The sequence below is a fragment of the Apteryx rowi genome, unplaced genomic scaffold (assembly GCF_003343035.1).
Source record: "Apteryx rowi isolate R43461 unplaced genomic scaffold, aptRow1 scaffold_320, whole genome shotgun sequence".
Taxonomy (NCBI): domain Eukaryota; kingdom Metazoa; phylum Chordata; class Aves; order Apterygiformes; family Apterygidae; genus Apteryx; species Apteryx rowi.
This window is the reverse complement of record NW_020449642.1, coordinates 1,032,716-1,053,866: the sequence shown is the minus strand read 5'-3', so window position 1 is coordinate 1,053,866 and position 21,151 is coordinate 1,032,716. Positions and strand designations below refer to the sequence as shown.

General features: G+C 58.7%; 2 protein-coding genes across 7 annotated transcripts in view; both read right to left on the bottom strand.

Moving 5' to 3' along the window:
• Nucleotides 1-282: 282 nt before the first annotated feature.
• Nucleotides 283-7,548, bottom strand: NPFFR1 (neuropeptide FF receptor 1). The gene is made up of 3 exons (XM_026071038.1): nucleotides 7,259-7,548; nucleotides 2,668-2,767; nucleotides 283-1,135 (listed from the first exon to the last, which is right to left on the bottom strand). The coding sequence occupies exons 1-3, from the start codon at nucleotides 7,446-7,448 to the stop codon at nucleotides 283-285; spliced, it is 1,143 nt and encodes a 380-aa protein (XP_025926823.1). The 5' UTR covers nucleotides 7,449-7,548.
• Nucleotides 7,549-11,448: 3,900 nt separating this feature from the next.
• The window catches only part of LRRC20 (leucine rich repeat containing 20), a 10,332-nt gene continuing 629 nt past the window's right edge, over nucleotides 11,449-21,151 (bottom strand). The window contains exons 1-5 of one of the 6 annotated variants that reach the window (XM_026071066.1): nucleotides 20,607-20,663; nucleotides 19,531-19,654; nucleotides 18,291-18,440; nucleotides 16,826-16,993; nucleotides 11,449-11,642 (exon numbers count right to left, since the gene is read on the bottom strand). In XM_026071066.1, coding sequence (XP_025926851.1) covers nucleotides 11,485-11,642; nucleotides 16,826-16,993; nucleotides 18,291-18,440; nucleotides 19,531-19,612 — 558 coding nt within the window. In that variant the 5' untranslated portion in view covers nucleotides 19,613-19,654; nucleotides 20,607-20,663 and the 3' untranslated portion in view covers nucleotides 11,449-11,484. Of the gene's footprint in view, nucleotides 11,643-11,696; nucleotides 12,558-15,395; nucleotides 15,627-15,647; nucleotides 16,118-16,825; nucleotides 16,994-18,290; nucleotides 18,441-19,530; nucleotides 19,655-20,024; nucleotides 20,199-20,606; nucleotides 20,664-21,151 lie in introns of those variants that run through there. The other 5 variants (XM_026071062.1, XM_026071064.1, XM_026071063.1 and 2 more) reach the window with 5 other exon arrangements.

Sequence of the window (21,151 nt, the reverse complement as noted above, 5' to 3'; positions counted from 1 at the left end):
CCGCCGGTTCGCGTCCCGCCGCCGGCGCTGTGCGGGGCCGGGATGGGGGGAGGGTGTCCCGTCCCGCCGCGTCGCCCCCGCGCCCCGGGGCTAGCAGGGCCGGAGGCGGTATCAGCGGGATGAGCCGTTTATTGTGCGGCAGAGGCCGGCGGCCGGGCCACGCCGGCTGGCCGTGGTGCGCAACACGGAGAGGCGGCACGCGGGGCGTCGAGGAGAAGGCGCGCGTCCCCCCAGAAGGGGAGCGTCGGGCGGGTTCCTGCCGCCCTGCTCCTGCCCGCGCGCTCAGAGGTCCCAGGCGGTGATGCCGCCGCTGCTGCGGGAGCGAGCGTCGCCATCGCGCTCCCCCGCCGCCGCTGCCGGCCTGGGGCGCAGCGGGGGGCGCGGGCAGCTCGGCCCCGAGCCATTGGGCTGCGCCTCCACGAAGACGCGGTTGCGGACGCCGAAGGGCAGCCCGCGGCTGTGGCTCCGCTGGGAGTAGGCGCCGCGGGGCCCCCGCCGCGGGGAGCAGAAGGGGGCTTTGAAGGCCTCCTGGAAGCCCCTGCGGAAGTTCTCGTTGAAGTACCCGTAGATGATGGGGTTGACGCTGCTGTTGAAGAAGGCCAGCCAGTGGGCGAAGGGGAAGATGTACACCGTGATCAGGTGGAGCTGGCGCTCGCTCAGGTGGCCGTAGTCCGTCAGCAGCATCAGCGTCCACAGGGGCAGCCAGGAGAGCGTGAAGAAGAGCGCGACGATGATCAGCATGTTGATGACCTTCACCTTCCTCTTGGAGACCCTGCGCCCCTCCGGCTCCTCCGCCTGGGAGCTGCGGGCAGGCGCCGCGGACTTGAACAACTTGAAGGCGATCCGGGCGTACATGACAACGATCAGGGCGAGGGGAGCCAAGTAGATGTGGGAGAAAAGCACGGTTGTGTAGATTTTCCTCATGCCTGTGTCGGGCCAGGCCTCCCAGCAGGAGTAGAGGGGGTAGGAGTTGTTGTAGGTGTCCACCATGAAATGGTGCTCCTCCCTCGTGACCGTCAGGGTGATGGCGGAGGGGCACATGATGATCAGGGCCAGGACCCAGATGACGACGATGGTGACCAGGGCTTTCCTCAGCGTCAGCTTCTGTCGGAAGGGGTGGACGATACAGCGAAACCTAGGAGAGGGCAGAAGGCAGATGGTGATGGCACTGGGGACTGCTGATGTGCCGATGATATGTGCCAGCGCAGGCCGAGGGAGAGAAAAGGACACGTCTGGCTGAAGTGCCTTTTCATCCCCATCCCCCTGTGAGCGCTGTAGCAGCTGAAGGTCAAGCAGTGTTCGGGGTAAATACAGCCCCCTTCCTCCACTGATCCTCACCGGTGTGACGATCAAATGCCTAGGAGCTCCTCTGACTTCAGTTTTAACACATCTGAGCTGCTGGTTTGTTTTAATCCCTGACGTCCCTTGCTTGGGTGGTGCTTTACCACCCCATCCTCTTTCCAAGACCCCCAGGAGCAAGACCACCTGCGCTAGCAGAGCCAGAGTCCATCCCTCTCACAGCCTTGCCCTGCATTCCGCTGTTTCTTTGGGAATGCCTCCCCTTGACCCTCCTCTGTGCCCCTCTTCCTAAAGTCCCAAAGGATTAGCTCTTCCTTCCCCAGCTGCCTCCATGTATTAGACTTGCAAGCTCCTCTCTTTCAGTTTTGTTTTCTCTGCCACCATCTTCACATATTCGTGGGTGCTGGACCCACAGCGCTCTGCCCTGCTGCAGGGTCTAACACAACGGTGCTCGGCCCTTGGTGGGGCGAGGGATGTGCCCCTGATGGGATGTCCTTTGGGAAGGAAGGTGATGGCACGACCCACCAAGGCCCAGCTGTGGAAAGGAAGGATTACATGTACCAAGAAATCTCCATTCCTGATATACTCAGTGTGGGAGGTAACTCCAAAAAGCTCGAAAGCCCCTTTCCCTTTCCTTGTGAGAGGCCTTTTCCATAGAAATTTATCCATTCCCTTGGGAATGGAGGGAAACAGCCACTTAGCCTTAAAGCATGGGGAGTTCAACTCAGTTTTGTGTTAGTTTTGTCTGTTTTCTCACTGATGCCTCTTCCCTGGTAAACACCAGCCCCGACTTTGTGGGAGTTTGCCCAGAAATAGTTTGCAATCTTCAGGGTAAAACGCATTTGCTGCTGAGTGCTCCCTCCTTACGCTGTGGGTCAGATGCACTGGGGGACGCAAAGGTGTGGGCTGTTCTTTACATACCGCTTTTGATTACAGAAAGAGACTGTGACACCTCTCTGGCTTCCCTATTTTTAACCCTTGGATGGGAAGATATTCTAAAGAAAGGCATGCTTCTTTACCAAGCAAAACACAGCTGTGTTTGTTGGGATATTTTTTAAATGGGCCTGGGAGAAGAGGAAGTAACAGCAAGGGGACACCTTGCTGGGACATCCCACGGACTTTTCCCAAGAAGCTTTGTGGTCTCTTGGCAAAAGAGAGGAAAACGCTCCTGACTCCCAGCATTCAAATGAAGAGGGTCTCTGCAAGGTTTCACAGGGGATACATCCCAGGATGCTTGCCCTGGCTTGATACTGCTTCCTGAACGTTATTCGGGAGAGGCTTTTGAGCCAGGCAGACTTTCGACCTGACCCACGCGTCCTTGCACCCTGCAGGGCAAAGGCTTGAAAGGGCTCCCCTGTGCTGACGTACCTTTCCACAGCGATGGCCACCAGAGTGAAAACGGAGGCCGAGACGGACATCCCCTGCACCAGGCCGCTCATCTTGCACATGATGTTGTCAAAGGGCCAACCTGGAACGACAGAGAGCGTCAGGTGGCTCCTCGAAACACCGACCCAGGGCTGCCCGTGGCTTGGCGAGGTGGGCCGAGAGACTGTCACAGCTCGTGATTTCCCTCATCAGAAGTCCTCCAGGCTGGCAGAGGGATTATGAACCCGACTCGACTACTTTTCTCTTCTCAAAGAAAAAACATAATGAGAAGAGCAGCAAAATTTCCCCTGGAGGAGGTAGGGGCTGCCTAACCCATATGTCGTGCAGAGCCTGCGGGAAACGCTCGTTAACTTCTCGCTTTCAGATGCTCGTTTTTGGCGGCGTGCGAGACGAGCTATCGCCCCGTGCAGCCTGGCTCTCGCCGCAGCCAGGGAGCTGGGCAGCCCGCCGAGCTGCTGCAGGGCTTCTCCATTTCTGGTAACCTGCCGAAGGGACAGAGCAGAGTTTATAAATGCATTTGCTTCAGCCGGATCCATCAGCAGCTTCCTCTAGATGTCCCCATCCACTGTGCGATTTCTGGCCTACTTCTGGGGGGATGCTAAATCCTGGTCCTAAGGGTAGATGATATTTTAGGCTTGTTTTCATACGGAGATGGCCTTTATCAGTACAGTTGCTTGAAAAAAAAAAAAAGGTAAAAAGAATCTGTATTATGTTTCTTAGAAAATTTAAGAGCAAACTGTCGTTATAAAGGTTCTCCCTTGTCGTTTCTCTTTCATTCATAGGTCTCTAACTGTTATCACAAGGACTGACTGTGGGATCCTTGATCATAAGAGCTTTAATCTTGCATCTTGACCCCTGTTAAGATATTTCCAGCAATTCAAAGTGCTGTGCAAGCATGTCATTATAGTATGAGTCCACATTATACTAAGATAACAAACGCCTGACAAATAGGGCTACCGCGTTTAACCAGATACAAACACAGATAACCTAAATACCAAGCTTTGGATGTGGCTTATGGCAACATGTAGTATAAGGGATCTTATGTTACCCTGGGGCCATAATGTAACCAAACCCCTTTTACCTTTAAAATACTGTGTGGCTGGAAAACGTACTAGGACACCTTTGAAGCTAGAGGGGCTCAACGCCCAAGCCCAAGTAGGAGATGAGTAAATGGACCCGTGCCCGCCCGGGTGGGATTTGGACCCACCATTGCCTCCCCTAGCGTGCCCCGCTGGAGTGCGGGCCGGGGGCACAAGGAGGGGAGGGCAGGACGGGGGCTCCTGCCATCTCCCCCTCCACCAGCAGATGCTCCTGCAGCCTCCTCAGGACATCGCCGACCACGGCCAGCCACCCCTGCAGATCCCTTCTCTCCAGCAGGGATGTCCAGCTGTGCCGGGGGACATGTCCACTCTGCGGCTCCGGGAAACGGAGCCCCGGCACCGTGCCACAGACGGTTACCGCTTCGGCTGAGCTTTGCTGTGCTCATGCTGCAGGCACAAGGAGCAGTAAACCACAATTTTATCTTCAGAAAGGTCAATAGCCAGAGCTAAATCAATGCAGCGAGAGGACTGGTGCAACAAGAGGGTTCTCGCCGAGCCGCTTATCAGAGCATAGCTGAACTTTAGATAAAGAAATATGAAAATGCAGTGTTAAGGTCACACTTACTTTGCCACAGAATGTCAAAATTAACTCAAAAAACCCAGACTTATTTAACCCTAAAATAGTAGCTATAAATAAAATGATAACCTTTCCCCCAAACAAGTTATATTTTTATTGCTTTTTTTTTCTCTATTACCACTGCTCAGATAAAACAGAGAGGCTAAAGTCCAGCTGTCTTTGCCCTAATGTATATTATTATCAACAACAACTCTGCTTAAAAGCAAATGAGTAGCAAGAGGCAATGAGAATTATTAGTCGGGAGATAGGAGCGTTAAAAAGATGTAATTAAGGGCCTGGCTTGGCCTGCTTATAACCTGCGCTACTTGTGAGGCATAAAAGGTAGAAAGTCCCTTTCGGTGCCATGTTTCAGGCGCCAGCTACAGGGCAATTTTGGGGACCTCACAGCCTGGGAGCGCAGTGCGTCGCCGCTGCAGACTCGCTCTGAAGCGGCGCCCGGCGTGGGCTTCCCTTCCCCACGCGGCCCGGCCTGCGCCGGAGAAAGTGGGTCCGGAGCAGACTTAGATTTACAGTTGCATTTGATTTGGTTTGATTGCTCTTCTTGAAGAGAAACCATACGGAGCTGCCTCATCTCTCTGCTTTCGCGCCTGGTTTTGCCAAATCCTGTCCATCCCCAGAAACAGCAGCAGACGGTGGCCTCCGTTGTCCCTTCTGTGCGGGGATGCTTTTGCAAACCACGGAGGTCGCGAGCGCTGCGTGAACCTGCACCCGGCTGTCCCAGGACTGCGGCGTGCGGCTTGGATCCCGGCTCCTCGCTGCTGGGCGGCGGGGGAGACAAATCCCTGGCAGCGAGGCTGGCTGTCTTCCCCGATAAGTGCCGAGTCTTGGATGAAGGAGCTGCGGATAACATCAGAAAAGCCCAGACACTGGAGCAAATAAATATATATTAAAGCACGTTTGTCCTTTGTTTGTCGAACGACTGCTGGAAAAGGTGCAGTTGTGCCAAGAAAGGCAAAGAGAAATTAAAAGCAGCTTTGGCAAATGCTCCAGCTTAACCGGGGATTTTTTCTCCTCCGTGTGCGTGAGAAGAGCCCGCAGGCAGGAGGACTGTGCTGAGCAGCTTCAGAGCAGCGCAGCTCCTTTCATGCCCGCGTCAGGCACGTCGCTCCGTCACCTGCCCTTCAAAACCTGGGGTTTGTGAGGAGCGGGGAGCAAAGCGTCTTGCTCTCGAGTGAAACCCACCCCGGCGAAGGGCCGCAGGCGAGCAAACCCACAAGCCGAACAAAGGTGGGGAGAGAAGGGAAGCAGCTTTCCGGCGAGGAGGCCAGCAGCACCCGAGGGTTTCTGCTGGGAAGGCGCTCTGCGGTCTTTGCTGGGTGCTGCGGAGCCTGCCCCGACCCGGTGTTGCCTATGGGGTGGGCCCCACTGGCCTGGGTGACCCGCGATGAGGACTGAAGAGACGAAGGAGGTGGAGAGGCTGGGATGGAGGAACCCAGAGAAGGGAGGGGAGACGCAGCAGCGGTCCTCAGGTACATTACAGGTGGCTGCAAGGGAAAAGGGAGTCAAGGTCTTCATGTCGGTGGTGGGTGGGACAAGAAATCACAGACGTAAGCGGCAGCAAGAAAGAGCTGGACTTTATGAAAAATCTTTCTATCGGCAATCAGTGAAGCACTGGAAGCATCTGGGGAGGGTGCTGAGACCCGTCCCTGGCCATTCCTCAAAAACCTCTCCGGCATTGACCTTTCTTTTGGTTTCTTCAGGCTCTGTTTTGCTATGACCCTCTGAATGGCCCATGTCCAAAGGGGTGTTTATTGCTCCTGTGGAGAAGCTCTCCCATTCACAAACAGTTCTGGAGGGGACCATGACTTGGCCTGTTCTTGCTGATGAAACCAACAGCAGGGAGAGGCAACGCGCTCAGAAAGAGCAGGGCGGGAGCTCCCGTTTCACCTCCATCCTGCTTGGGATCTGCCTCCCATGGTCCCCTCCACGGCATCCAGAGGCCAGCAGACTCCCAAAAGCAGAGCTGCACCCTGCGTTGTCAGTCCTTCCTATTTATCGGCATGTCCTGGAGCCTTGCCAGCATGGGAGAGAGGGGAGCTACAAAAGAATAAAGAACCTAGTGCTAAAATACAGGTGCTTCCCCCTAGAAATAATTGCAGGAAAGAATATCTTCATTGGCTAGCGAGTCCTCCTAGAGGTTTTTGCAGTTCTGTCTCCAGCCATCAGACGGCTCAGCGATCCGTGTAGGAAATGAGCGCTTATCCATTTACTCCTTGTCGATCTGCTGTGGTCTCTTACGCTGTTTCTTTTTCTCGCCTACGGCTGGCGGTGAGCCAGCCTGTCCAAAGGGACGTCTGAGTGGTCTGCATATTGTTCTGCAGAGATGCGCTACATCTCCAGGAGCGTCCACAGTGGTGCCAAGCCTTGGAAGGTTTTATGTCCTGGTCCCCTTGAGGCTGTGTATGCATGCATGAATCTTGGCTTTTCTTTTCCCTTTCTTGTTTTTGAAGAAAAAGAAATGTTTAGCTCTCATGGTTGCAGAAGAAAAGTCTGAAAAACCAGGCTAGAGTGTGATCTACATGTTCACTGGCCAAGAACAGATAAAAGAACTCCCAATAAAAATAACTTAGAGCCTTCTCCTCTTAAAGAGATTTAAGGCAATCTCATGGTTTTATACCTCCATCAGACCTGGCTGACTGCCCTCCTCATCCTCAGCAAAAAAAAGCACCCACAGCAAGGAGTTTTGAGGGTAGAATTGTAGGAATGGGAGAAAAACTGCCTCCAGATTTCATTTGCAGGACAGAACTGTATTTGTGTTATCTATTATTCCCCTTCCCATTGAATACCAAGGCCACACCGGCCAAAGGGGACTCTTCCTCTGGTATCCACTACTTTCTTCTTGTGCCCTTATGTCCCATCTCGTGTTACCTGGGTCCCCATCCACTCCCCCACTCACCTGTGATGAGGTTGTCCACTAAGGTGGTGGGCATGCAGAAGATGCCCACCAGCAGGTCGCTGATGGCCAGGTTGAGAATGAACATGTTGGTGACCGTCCGCATCTGGCGGTTCTTCACCACGATGAAGCACACCAGGATGTTGCCGATCATGCACATGAGGAAGATGAAGGTGTAGGCCAGGATGAACATGGTGGCCACGGGGGAGGAGTGCTGGTAGTACGCCGAGAAAGTGTAGTTTTCCCTGAAGTGGTGGCTCTCACTCTTGTTGGAATTTGGCCAGCTGCCATTGGAAGGGCCTGAGGAAGGGAAGGCAGAAAAATGAAGTAGGAAGAGGGTAAAGTGATTATCTCCTTCACCTCCACACTTTTCTAATGCTCTAGGAGGTGTTTTTTCTAGTATTTATTAATACCTATGTTTTCCTGTGCATATAGGAAATAAGTGTCAATGAACAAGTTTATGATTAAGCAGAGCCAGAGAGAAAGGGAGAAAGGGGATAAAAGGCACAGAGACTGTCAGCTGTACCGCGTCTCTGCTTTGAGACTCGCTCTTCATGCTGGTTAACCGGTGAAATGGCTCTGCAGAAAGGACAGGAGGGGTCACAATATATTGCCCTCAACGGTCAATACTTATTTTAATGAACGATGGAAGAAACCCAGAAGGAATCCTCTTCTCTTGGTCTTTTTTCCTGAGGGGTTGTGCAAGGAAAGTGGGGTGCAGAAAGAAATGGGTCTCCTGAATCTCCAGCCGCTGCAGTGCTCAGGCACGGGAGCTGTGTCTGGGTTGCCCACCTCCTGCTCTTGCCGGCATGCGTCAGAGACGGCTGCGAGCGTTTGCTTCCTCCCCTTCTCTTCTCGCTTTTGAGATTTCCAATTTGAGCTGTAACACCCCTTATATTATCTTCTCCCCCGCAAAGCCAAAGCGCCTCATTGCCAGAAGAGGGCTTGCTTTGGTTAACAGCCACTTCGCACGCTCGGAAGTGAAGACCTTGGGGGGCAGAAGGAGCAAAGAGCCTCCCCGTGTGATCGATGCACGTTTGGGGCTGGACGCACGAGGACACACGGACTTTCTGAAACGATCGGCTTGGCCAGAAATCATCTTCGGCCTGTGAAAATCACAACCCTGCCAGTGCATCCCAAACAGCAAGCCCCCCCATCGGGTGAACCCCACCGCCGGGCTGGTCCAAAGACCCCCCTCCCGTGCCTGGGCGGCTGCCTTCCGGAGGCTGCTGCGCTCTCTTCCAGCCGGCAGCACCCCTGCGTGCCGTCGGTGCCGATTCCCTGCTGCCTCGCGTACAGCATCGGCCGTGGCGGCGGCTGCGTCCGCTGGTCGTCGTCCTCCTCCAGGAGAGCTTTGCAGCCACCCCATCAAACCGGTGTCAGCCGCCGGCCTGATTTCGGCAGGCCGGGAACCGGGAGGGTGCCGGGTGTGGCGCCGGGGTCCGTTCGCGGGGTGGTTCGGCTTGGATGGGTCTCGCCCTAAGCGCGTGCAGGCGCTGAGCTGAGGCTGCGGTTTTAAGGCAGGGAAAGGCTTATTTTTGTTTTAAGCCTATGCCTAAGCCCCTCCAGGCCAGATCTGTCCTGGGAAGCAGCTGCAAAGCTGGCTGCACCGCCGGCGTCCGCGTTCGTCGTCCCCGATCCCTGGGGACTGTGCCACACGCTTCCCCGGGGCTCTGATGGACGCCGGAGGCTCTTCCTGGCCCGCATGCTGCTGTCCGGAGGGGGCCCGGATGCGGGATCGGGCCGGCGCGCTTCCCGCAGGCCTTCGGAGACAAACGTGCCCTGCCTGTGTGCCTGCCCTGGAGCTCGCATGGAGAAGGGGCCCCGCGGGAAGAGCCGGCCGGCCGGACCGCCGCGGTCACCGGCATCAGCAGCGCCCGGGGCTCCCGGCGCCGACGGAGCTCGCTAGCGGAGCCCGCGCACACATCGCTCGCGGCGTTTTAAGCACGAAACTTTGCCAGACTTCAGCTCTGGGGGCCGGCGTTTCTCGGCGCGGCACCGGCCGGCGAGAAATCCCGGGCTGTTCCCAGGGAGAGGTGATGGCAGAGGGAAGGAAAAATAACCCGCTGCCGAATGCCCGGGGCCGGTTTGATGCGATGCACCGCTGCGGGCGCCTGGGGAGCGGAGGGGGCTTCCCGGCTCGGCGGAGGGAGGAGGAGGAGGCAGCGAGGAAGGCCGGGGGGAGAGAGGGAGCCTGCGGGAGGGGAGCAGGGAAGGGCCGTCACCCCGGGGGTGGAGGGGGTGTTATCCCGCGGGATGCTCACCTTCCTCGGCGCGGCCCGCGGCCGGCTGCGGCGCCTGCATGCGGCTGTGCTCCCGGGAGGCTCCAGCGGCGAGCGGGAACGCAGCTGCATCCGCCGCCCGCCCGCAGCTCCGCCGCTCGGCTCTGGGTTTGTGCAGCCGGTGGCTGAGTCACACGAGCCCCACGCATCCATGGGGGGGGGGGGGAACGACTCCGCTCCCCCCGCTGCCGCCCCCACGGGCGGCTCGGCCCGGCCCCGAGGGGCGTCCCGAGGGGTGGGAGCCCGCAGCCGGCTCCTGCTGCGGCTGCCGGGCAGGGAGGGGGATGCCGGCCAGATCACATCCTCCCGTCGCCATGGATACGGGGATACCTGTTGCACGTACAGGTGTACAGCCCCGTGCACCGCCGTCACACACCTGGGAACAGCCAGGCCCCAGGCTTGCAGCTGCCTGGCAGTGGGGGGGCCTGCACGACGGCCCGCCAGAAACCCCTTTTCCGTGCCGCCCGCGTCCCGGGGGAAGTTGGGGCCCTTGTCTCCCGCGGGAAGCGTGGAGGCAAGGTCCCGCCTCGCGTCCCACTGCCCGGGAAAGCTCAGGTCCGTTTGGGCTAAACCCGGCGCCCTGCACCACCCTGCCGCAGCCTCGCTGCGTCTTCTGCCAGCACATCCCACGCTGCAAGACCCAGCGGGCCCAAACAGGGATGCTCCAAGGACCGCACCGGGGAGGTGAAGTCCTGCTCGGAGGAGATGGAGAGCTTGGAAGGGGCTCGGGCCAGCAGGAGGCTCGAAGGAGCCACCGGCGCCCCGGGAGGGAAGGGAAGCTCCCCGGGATGCTGGAGGTTCGGGATGGCAGGAGCAACGTGGATCATCTGCGGGCATTTCTCCTTCGCAGCACCGCGTAGGTCTGCGGGGAAGAGATTATCTTCTCAGTTGACAGCTTAATTTAACCATCGCTTTCCCTTCAGAGTGCTTTCCTGATCACCGTTTTGGGCTCCTTCAATCGTTTTTCAGGGCTGTCACCTGATGCTCCGGAAACCCTCCCCAGGCTTGGCCCGCAGCCGTGCCGTGCCGAGCCCATCTAAGCATCAGAGCCGCACGCGTGCCCACCTGGCCGCCCTTTTTGGCTTTCCCCTTGCCACTAGAGGCCCACCGGGAAATCGCTCGTGCTTCACGGATGCGGCGCTGAGCCTCCGGCTTCAACCCCCCCCCCCGAGACCAGGGCATTCACAACAGGTATTTTGGAACAAGCCCGTCAGCGCCTTGCACTTCAGAACGGCATTTTTTGGTGTCTTCTCTCCAGATGCACATTTTCCATAGGAAGGGTCTTGCGCGCAGGGGTAAAACACGACGCCCTCCCGAAGGAGACCTGCCAAAACCAAAGCCCGGTCCCTGCCCCTGGCAACGGCATTAATGCTCTGCTGGAGCTGGAAACCTCCCGGAAGGGCTGTTAAAGGCTTCGGCCGCCTTAGACCCGAGCCGGCTGGCACCTAATGGAAAAAAAAATTGCACGAGAGCCCAATGATTTATTCCTGCAAGGCGCCGTTGCCAAGAAGCCGTGGGTGGAGGAAGCTGTCTGGGAGGAGGAGGAGTGGGAAGGGGGCAGCACGATGGGGACCGCCGGCTACAACACTGGGTTTGGGGCTGAGTTTCCAAACCTTCAGACTCACATGCAAGCAGGTGGGACCCCCCCACACCCCAGCCGCGCTGAGCCCCCCAAAACGGCTGCTGGCTTGGCTGAGACCCCTTCACCCGCTGAATAAACTCGCCGGGTCTGTGCACGCCGCTACAGGTGGCTTTTTCCCTAGCGGTTTGCCGAATTCATCATTAACGGGCGCTTTGAGCTCTCCGAAACCAGCAAAACGTTCTCCAGGCTCGGGAAGACACCCGCGTGCAGCCCGGCTTTGCAGAGCGCTTGCAACCGAATAAATGCAGCCGAGAAAAGGCACGTAGCACAAAACCCGTTTAATTAGGTGCCGGGCAGGCGCCCCGTCAGCGGCTGAGGCCGGGCTGGGGCCCCTCGGGGGAGACGAGGAGCTCGACGGGGCCGAGGGGCCGGGCGAGGGCGCGCAGGTCGGCGCGCAGCGGGTTGGCGCGCAGGTTGAGGCGCCGCAGGGAGCGCATGGCGGCCAGCAGCTCCACGGGCACGTCTGCAAGGCAAAGAGCACCGCGCCGTCACCCGCCGCCGCCGCCCCGCTCCCGCAGAGGGGCGCCGACCGCCGTCGCTCCCGCACCTTACTCCCCGCGTTGCGATGCCGACGAGGCCGACGCAGGCCGGAAGGACCACACGCGCTTAGCGGGCTGCAAAATTTTTCCCCGCGGGGGTGGAGAGCTGATTTTGTGAATTTAGGCCTGCCGATAGCTGGGTTTCTTCCTAAGTTACAGTACGGAGGCTTCTCCGAAGTCATCCCTGGATCCCACGGGGCTCTGCAAACCGCAGCCTGGAAACCGCCGGGCATGAGACCGGCTGCGGGAAACCTGCAGTTCCTGCTGCTTCCGCGCTGGGGTAAATTCTAAGGGATTTCAGTTTCTGGTGCTAGCAGGTGAGCATCTCCTAGGTGCACTCAACTCCGCAATTTCCCCCCTTTCCCCCGTGCATATATTTATTCAGCACAAAAGCTCATTTCACTAAGAAGCCACCACGCTCCAAGCCGCAATTATAATAGATGAAACCAGCCCAAACAGCAGATTAAAGGCAGCTGCAATCCGCCGCCTTTGCGCATCCAAACGCTGTTTACCAACACGTTGCAAGATCGGGCAACAGGCGTCACGGGCAAGCGAGCCCGCCGCACAGAGGAATTTTTCCCGTTAATTAAAAACGGCCCTTTACGCTCCTGTCAGACCAAGCAGCCTCGAGGGAAGGATTTGATTGCCCCGGCAGCGGGGCAAAGCGGGAACGTTGCAGCCGGATCCGCCCCGGTGGGTCGCATTTAGAGCTGGAAACGCGCTATTTCTTGACAGCATGCATCTCATCAGGCTGAGCTTCACGTTGACTATTATAGCTGGTCTTTATGATGGATTTGCTCATCGCGGCTTCACTGTATCGTTTTGCATTTTTTTCCCCCCTTGACGCACAGAAATCAATATTTTATGATAGACCTTATCCTACAATAAGCTTCTGAGGTTACCCGAAGCAACAAACTCCAGCAAATTGCTTAAATTTAGGCAGCTAAGCAAAATAAACCCCTCTTTTCCCGCTACACCAAGACTTTACCGACTTGCCCGTCTCGCCAAGGCTTTCCTTCAGCTTCTAAAAAGGTGATAAAAGACCTCAGGGAGGAAAAAATGCAGTAAAGGAGGTCTATATGCTCCTTTAACCCGAAAGGGACTGGACGGGAGAGGATAACCCCGGCGAAGTTTATTTACTCTGAGTGACCTGCGGCTGCCGTGGGCTCGCTAGGGGAGGGGGCTTGCGGGTGCAAACCTTGACTACCGTGAAGTACCGAAATGGCACGGGGCAAGCGGGAGAAGCGCGCATCCCTACAGCTTGATCCTCACGTTAACCGGCTCCGACTCGCCCGCGGCACGAAGCGACCTCCAGGCTCAAGAGACGCGGCTCGCACGGAGCCCGGCAGGGAGAAACCCCCTCGTTCAGCGAGGCAGCCCTAGGAGCCGCGCTCCCGCACCCTCCGGCGGCACGAGCTGCCTCCGGCCAACCTCTCCCAAAAGTGCCGGCGTCGCGGCAGCAACTCTCCACTGCGGGGTGCCCAAGGCTGAGCTGCCATCCTGGCCGGCGCTCGCCTCCGTAAGCGTGCTCTTGCCGCCGTGGGGCGGCCTGCATGGGAGAAGCACATTACATCAGCAGCTCGCTGCCGATTAAGGGGGGAAAGGGAGGCAAAAATGGGGATTCAAGGGATAAAAACACTAGTTTGGAACTGCAGAGGAGTTAACAGCACTAACATTAATACATGCACGATTATATTCCAGGGTTAAGAGCTTGCTGAGATGAAGAGGGCAGCTCGGGGCTTTCAGTGAGTCATTTCAGAGTCTGCAGACTCCAAGCAGGCATTAATTAGTCCAGCTTTACTCATATAGCCTTTTAGCTGGACAATATTACCTCTGATCTCAAGTACTGTTCAATGCATCTCACCAGGAGGTTCAGGACTCTTTCAGCAGGTGCTTTTAGTCCACTTTATGGCCCCAAGAACAGCAACCACAGCAGAGCTAGGAGGCGCACGCTGCTGCAGCTCCTGCACACTTTGGCCTTAGCATTGCCAAAAACCTCATGCAGAGGTGCCCAGGACACATACAAGACTTCTTTTAGCACTAGGAGCATGAGGGACTTGGCTCCCTCACCCACACCATCCTCTGCAGAGCATTTCTCTGCCTCCCACTGGTCTTTTATCAGGAGTGGGCCACCGGCTCGTTAGCAGAGCAAGCTGGGCCCCGAGCTACAAAAGGCGGCGAAAGCTGGCCTGCCTCTTCCCAGGCTGCAGGCAATTCTCCCTGTGCTGAGCCAGCTGGAGGCAGTGGGGCAGAGCTGCCCCAAATGCTCTGCTGCAGCCAGCCAGGCTCCTGCTGCTCCACAACAGCCCCCAGATGGGTTTGCAGAGGCCTTAGCAGCCTCACCAAGGAGGCACCAGATGCTCTTTGGCCCCAAGAGCCTCCTGTCAAAGCAGGGTCTGCAGCCAGGCAGCACCAGGTGAGTTGTGCAGGGACACAGGGTGCAAAGGGAGAATAGTTGTGTCCCTGCAGCCTGGCCCAAGGTCTCCCAGGGTGGAATGAGTGTCCTGCTGTTGTATTCTCATGTGCAAAAAGCTCAAATCCTACTAGGCTTTTAGATGCAAAGCCAAAGTCTGTGCTACTTGAATTCAAGCTGATGAACTTTTCTTACCTCTCCTTCCCCTGGTGTGCCCGGGTAATGTGGGGATGGCAAGGTGCATGCATGCACTGCCCATACACCTATGCAGATGTAAGCTCACCTGCAGGCAGCTTGCTCAAAGGCTCCTGCTGTAGCTAGGCTGCAAGTGAGCTGCGGGGAGCTGTGTCCTTGCATGGGCTCGGGGCAGAGAGGTGACCGTTGCCCACCGCAGCAGGAGCCTTCAGCCACCAAAGCATGGGCTTGCTGCCAGCGCGGCCGTGTTGGTAACGGCAGTAAGTGCTGCTGGACCTTAAAAGCTCCAGTGCGAGCCTTCGCTGGAGGGGGGCCTGACGCCCCCAGCCCTGAGCTGAGCACCCTGGCATGTAGTGCCTGAGCCCTCGTGTCCATCCCGGCCTGCACCTGCAGGCCGAAGAGCAAGCTGCAGCGATGTCCAGCTCCCGTGGATTTGCTTATCCCTGCATCCTCTCGCCCTCCTGCAGCTCCCACCAGGCACGAAGCAGCTGGTGTGCGGCCTCTGGCTTTTTGGTGTAAGGACCAAATGATCTTTGACAGAGGTCGAGCAAATCGAGCCCAGAAGGTATTTGGGAAGGGCTGGCAGAGGGCGGTGCAGCAGCATAAACTTCTGTTTCCTTGGGAAAACGGGTTAAGGCCAACCCAGGCTTTCTAATCCCTGAACCCACCTTCCAGAAGATCTTACCTCTTTCTGCAACCACACAGTGGGATCAGGCTCATTACTGAGCCATCCTGTCCCTGAAATGTTTTAACTTGCATTTGCTCTCTTGCCATTTAAAAAAAAGTTATCTTTTATGGAAAGGGGCAACTCTGCAGTAGCCCGAGAGGCAACGGAGCGCAGCCTCATCCTGCAGGAAATGTGGCCAGGTTGCAAAGCCGGCTAATGCAACGGGGCGTTTGCATCGCTGTGCTGCCACTTCTCCAGCGCCCTTGTAGCACCGATCACCCTTTGCTCACTGCGTGCTCTTTACGCAGCGGCTTGCTTGGGCAAAGTGAGTAGGAAATTTGGTGTATGGAGACCTCAACTCCCATGTTGCGCCTGACTGAAGTCAGCCAGTTAGGTCCAAAAGTTACCGAGGGAGCTACCAGCTAGACGGCTTTCTTTGGAAAATGGGAGGAAAAAGGGTAAGGAAACAAATGTTTTTTTTTCTTGTTGGCTTTCACATGGAGGAATGAAGCAATATTTGTGTGTTGAATTCCTGCAGGCGGTTCCAGGGAGCAGCTGATGCTGCTAATAAAACCTGGATGCCAGCAGACAGCTTTGCAGAAAGCCGCTTTCCCACCCGTGGCTGAAGAGATCCTAGATAAAAAGCGAGATGTGTTGATTCACTCTAATATTAACCTCCTTGGGGATTCGCACATTCTGTAGGATTCACCAGACTCAGTTCTCTGAAAACTCGCTCCCAAAACAATTTCCTTTATCTGCAGCTGACAGCCACCCGTTTCACCTGGCTTTTAGCCGCTCCAACTGTTTCATTCTATTTCTTTGCAGGCAGAAGATTTTCTCTGGTTCCAGGGTCAGCAAGAGAGCAGCTTTTTGCTGCTCCTTTAGGAGGGTTTACGACTCCTATTTGCTCGGTGAAATGCTCGGGCAGGTTTATGCACTATGAAAGGCATAAAAGCCTTCCCGCGCGAGGCCAGCAGAGCCCTTGCGGTGCTGCCGGCTTTGCTGAGGCTCTAAAGGGAGGAGAGACGTGAGCGGCTGAGACTTTCGTGCGGGAAATCGCTGCCTGGCCAGTTCGGCTTTTCTTTGCAAACTGCCCTTTCTGAGCTCTTTGCCTCAAGCACCGTCTGCAAGGAGATGGCAGGGAGACATTTGCTTTGTTTCCAAAAAGAAAAAAGGGAAAACCTGCAAATACCGTACCCGGTGCAGGCTCTCCGATCCCCATGCTGCGGGAGGTGCTAACCTCTTCGCCAGCTTCAGCATCATCCCGAACGCGCTGTGCTCTCGGGGCTGAGCAAAAGCAGAGCTGCTGCATCCTGCAGGCAGTTTTGTCTGGCATTTATTTATTTTTTTAAACCGGGTGATTTTGAATAGGGCTGAGTCACACAGCTGGAGCCGCCTTTGGAAAGCCGAGTCCCAGTCTGGTGAATGGGGCTGGCTGAATGGGGCTTGATATATATATATTTTTTTAATGGGCTTTTTTCCCCCCTTGATCAAAATCGGGAAACTGGTGCAAATCAGTGGAGGGTTTAACTGCGCGTTATGCTGCCGGGGCTGCTCCCCTCGCCCTGCGCCAGGATGGGCACTGCCGGCACCGGCCAGCGCTTGCAAGCCGAGCAAGGAAGGGAAAATAGAGATGCCCGGGCGCTCGCCAGGGGTCTTGGCCGAATTCGAGTGCCCTCAAAGCCCCTGGCTGCCCGAGCGAAACCGGACCCGCTCGCCGCCCTGGGGAAAACGCCGGGGAAGGGCACGGCGTGCTCGCGAGAAGGCTCTCGCTGCCTTCCTGCCGGCTTTGGCTTTGGCAGCCGGAGCGGGTTCATGGGGCAGCGCCTCACCTGCGATCTCGTTCTCCTCCAGCTCGATGGTCTCGAGGGCGCTGATGGCGGCCAGCGGCTCCGGGAAGTGCCGAAACCTGTTGCGGGAGAGGTTGATGGCCCGCAGGTGCGGCAGGGATCCCACCTCCTCGGGCAGCCGGTGCAGGTAGTTCCCTTCCAGGTTCAGCTCTGCCGAGAAGGGAAAAGTGGCTCGTGCCCCTAAGAGCGGCTGGGAAAACCTGGTGAACGCCTGACCTAAACCACTCCGGGGCTGAGCTGGGGGCCTCCCGCAGCCGCCTGCTCTTTCTAAGCCTGCCGCCCTCCCGCGGGAAGGCTGCCGGGGATGCAACGCATGGAGAAGGCTGTTGCATCCCGCCTCCCTGCTTGGGGAAGTCCTTGAGGGCAACTCCCTGCAAGTTTTTCGCCGCAGGCTTGAAGCCCTTTCCTTCCCTGGCCCTGCTGCGCGCCCTTCAGCAGAGACCACTGACAGGGGGGTTCGTCCCCCCGGCGGGTGCCGAAGCACCGGGGATCCGGCTCCCCGCGGTCCTGCTCGCAGGAAACCCGATCTGCCGCAAGGGCTGCGCGGGAATGCCTCCCTCCTCCTGGAGCGCCGGGCTTTCCACACTATAAATACCCTGGATATTACCAGCGGGTAGGAAGCATCCCACACCAACCCCTTCCCGCTGCAGAGCTGAGACGGCTGGATATTCCAGCAGAAAAGCTTTCGAGCAGCACCGTCCACGCTGCGTGCGCCTCTGCTGTAAGCAGCCCTATGCGCCACGCTGTTCCCACTGGCTATCGCCCGCGTTAGGAAATAAATAGTGCTCCTCTAAAAACAGGCGTGCAGACAGCAACAGCGTTCCCCAGGGAGGTGGGGGGTGGCTTTTAAGAGAAATCCCATCAGCCCGAAAGGTCGTAACCAAACTAACGGAGCCGGTGCCGTGCTCCGAGCATGCAGGAGATGTCCTCGCAGCCGTGCCAGGGCCCGTAAGGAGAGGAACCACGAAACCTCTTGCCTGGCTTTGCAGCGGGGCCTCTACGCACGTGCCGTGGGGAGCAGCTAGTGCAGAGCAGCGGATCCTTGCAAGCAGCTGACGGCACAAATACGGGAGAGCAATGGAACCCCCCCCGGACTATTAAGAGAAACAGCAGCTTTCGAATGCGCAGTTCCTCGCTGCTGAGTGACGGAGGTTTGTACTCGAGGAGAATACCGGCAGGGAAGATGCGCTAGCTCTAGATTTGCATTACGCAGGCTGCTGCTTGCTGCAAAACCCAAAGCAAGTCGAAGCGCAGCTTGCCGACCAGCAGATCTCCACCGCGGTCCTGGCCACAGCATTGCTGTGGTGTTTCCACGTGCAGAACATGTCTTTTTGTGTCTTAATCTCTTGCCACCGGATGCAGTGACCTTCGTCTCTCCTAACGAGTTATTCTGCTCGCAGCACGGCGCACAGAGGGAAAAGACGCCCCTCGCCGGGGCAGCTCTTACCTCGCAGCTGGCTGAAGGTGGTGACGAACCTGCTGGCGAGCGCCTTGAGCTCGTTGTTGGCCAGCGTGATGCGGTGGATCCCGTCGGCAACGCTCCGCACCGCTTTGTAAATGCCCACGGGGAAGGTCATCAGCTTGCACTCGGCCAGATCTGCCCGGGAGAGAGACGCGCGCAGCCGGTGAGGAGCGTGCACGGAAGAGCTCCGCGTCCTCCCCCCGTGGGAGTTATTCCCAGGTGACAAGCATATGCGCTTGGCAATTAATAGCCTGATTAATAGCCTGACTAATAGCCTGCGTCCTCGGCGCCGCCGCCGCTAATTCCCATGGAGCGGGGTTAAACATGTGGGCAACCCTGTCTTGCTGGCTTCTGCTGGCTTCTGCTGCCCACCCGCCCCTTGCGTGCAGCGGGAAGCCAGTACGTGAATGCCGGAGGCCGGAGATCCTGGCTCCGAACGCCCCGCTTCTCCAGGCGCTGCATCCACTGCTCCCCGAAGGGCTCCAGCGCAGCGGGAGCCACCCGGCGCCTCCCCAGCCCCGCTGGCTCGCACGCCAGCCTTCTCCGTCAGGAGCGACAGAGCTCTGGATTTTAATTGCATGTTATTTGACGCCTCCGGGCTGGGAATCCATCGTGAATAAAAACGAGTGGCTTTCAGCTCCTGCGCTCTGTGAGCTGCCCTGGGCCCGTGGTCCATCGATCGTGTGCATTCACTGCAAATGGGGAAATTATGGAAAAATAGCAAGCAACGGGCACCAGATAAGAAAACAGACCAAAGAAAGCCAAACTGGAAGAGCCCAGAAAAATCCTAGCCGGAATCCCGCCTCGATTTTACTGAAGCTCGGTGCCTGAGTGCTCACGGCCCCCGGACTGCACCTTGCTTGGCTCCACGAGCGCGTTGAGGGTGCGCGCAGGGATGAAACCACGTTGCTCGTGGTGCTCGCGCACCACGTGCTTTGCCTGCTCTCCGGGAGCAGGTGCCCCCATGCACGGGGCGGACCGGCCGCGGGGACCCTAACGCACCCAAACCCCAACCGAGGGGTTGGACAGAGCCGACTTTCCCCTTGCAGGGGGTGTTTTTGCGGGCCGGTCTGCTCAGCACGCCTCTCCGGTGGCACGCAGGACGGCAGGGTTGGGAGCTTTATTTAGAGCGCTCGGCTGCGCTGCAAAGGGATCTGCGCCGGATACCCGATCCGCCTCCGGGCCCTGGGCGGTAGCTTTTTGCAAGCCGGGGCGCTGAGCTCACCCAGGGAGTCGCTTTTATTCTCCACCGTGTCGTTGACCCTCCGGGCCACTCTGGCGACGGCTTCTCCCATCCTTTTCTGCATGCGGACGCCTGGCCCCGCTGGGAAGCGCTTCCGCGGGAGGATCTGTGGCGGGAGAGAGCAAGCGACCTGGTGACACTCCCCGGTGTCTCGGGCGAGGGGCACTAAAAATAAACGGTGGGACGAGCGCCCCCAGGGCAGCCCCCCCGCAGGGACGGCTCGCAGTCCTGCCCCCCGCCGCCTCTCCGCTGCCCTTGACGCAGCGCGGCGGGAGGCAGAGCGAGCCGGGCCGCCTTCGTGAGCACCGGGCCCACCTAGCTTCCTCCCTCCGGACCCAGCAGGGACCGGGCAAACGCGTATCCTGGTTTCCCTGTACCCATAATGATGATCACATGGATTTAGATGGGCTCGGACCAGCCACGCTGTCTTGCTCAAAATCCCGTGCCTGTAACAAGGCACGTGGCACGGTACGCACCTCGCATCGCCCCCGGGCACGGCACGGGGCAGCGGCGTCGCGTGGGGCTGTTGCACGGCGGCACTGAAGGCGCATTGCACGGGGCAGGGACACCCCGCGGCACGTTGCACCGGGGGGCAGGGGCGCTGCACCGGGACACTCCGCGGGGGGCAGGCGCATTGCACCGGGACACCCCACGGGGGGCAGGCGCATTGCACCGGGACACCCCACGGGGGGCAGGCGCATTGCACCGGGGGGCAGGGGCGCTGCACCGGGACACCCCGCGGGGAGCAGGCGCATTGCACCGGGGGGCAGAGCACGTTGCACCGGGACACCCCGCGGAGGGCAGGCACATTGCACCGGGACACCCCGTGGCACATTGCACCGAGGGGGCAGGCGCATTGCACCGGGACACCCCGCGGGGAGCAGGCATACTGCACCGGGACACCCCGTGGAGGGCAGGCGCATTGCACCGGGATACCCCGCGGAGGGCAGGCACATTGCACCGGGGGGCAGGCGCATTGCACCGGGACACCCCGTGGAGGGCAGGCGCATTGCACCGGGGCCGGGGAGGGGCGCGGGGCCCGGCCGGGGCGGCCTTACCGGGCGGAGCAGGGCGCAGCGCGGCCGCCTCCCCCCGCCGCCGCCTCGGGGCCGGGCCGGGCGGGCGCGGAAGGACGGCGGCAGCTGCCGCCTGCGGGGCGGACCCGGCCGGGAACTGCGGCCGCCGCGCAGCCAATCAGCGCGGGATCCGCCGCGGCGTGGCCCGGAGGCGGCGGGGGCGGGCCGGGAGCGGGTCCCGCCTGCTGTGGGGCTCCGCTCCGAGGGGTGGGGGCGCCAGCCGCCTGCCCGATCCCCGGAGGGATCCGCCCCTCGGCTGTCCTGCCTGATCCCCAGATTTCCCCCCCCGGCCATCCTGCCAAATCCCCAGAAAGGATCCACCCCCTGGATGTGCTGCTGGATCCCTGGAGGGATCCACCCCCCCCCGGCCTTCCTGCCCAATCCCCATCAGGATCCACCCCGCTCCCGGCCTTCCTGCCCAACCCCTGGTCGGGATTCAACTCCCCTGGCCTTCCTGCCTGATTCCCAGCAGGATCCACCACCCGCCTTCCTGCCAGATCCCTACTGGGGGGGATCCAACTCCCCCC

Excerpts from the sequence above, each read along its gene's own strand:
- NPFFR1 (XM_026071038.1), bottom strand. The coding sequence starts at position 7,448 with ATGTTCATCCTGGCCTACACCTTCATCTTCCTCATGTGCATGATCGGC. Across the intron at positions 2,768-7,258 it reads AGTGGACAACCTCATCACAG|GTTGGCCCTTTGACAACATC; the intron begins GTGAGTGGGGGA and ends CTGTCGTTCCAG. Across the intron at positions 1,136-2,667 it reads GTGGCCATCGCTGTGGAAAG|GTTTCGCTGTATCGTCCACC; the intron begins GTACGTCAGCAC and ends GCCCTCTCCTAG.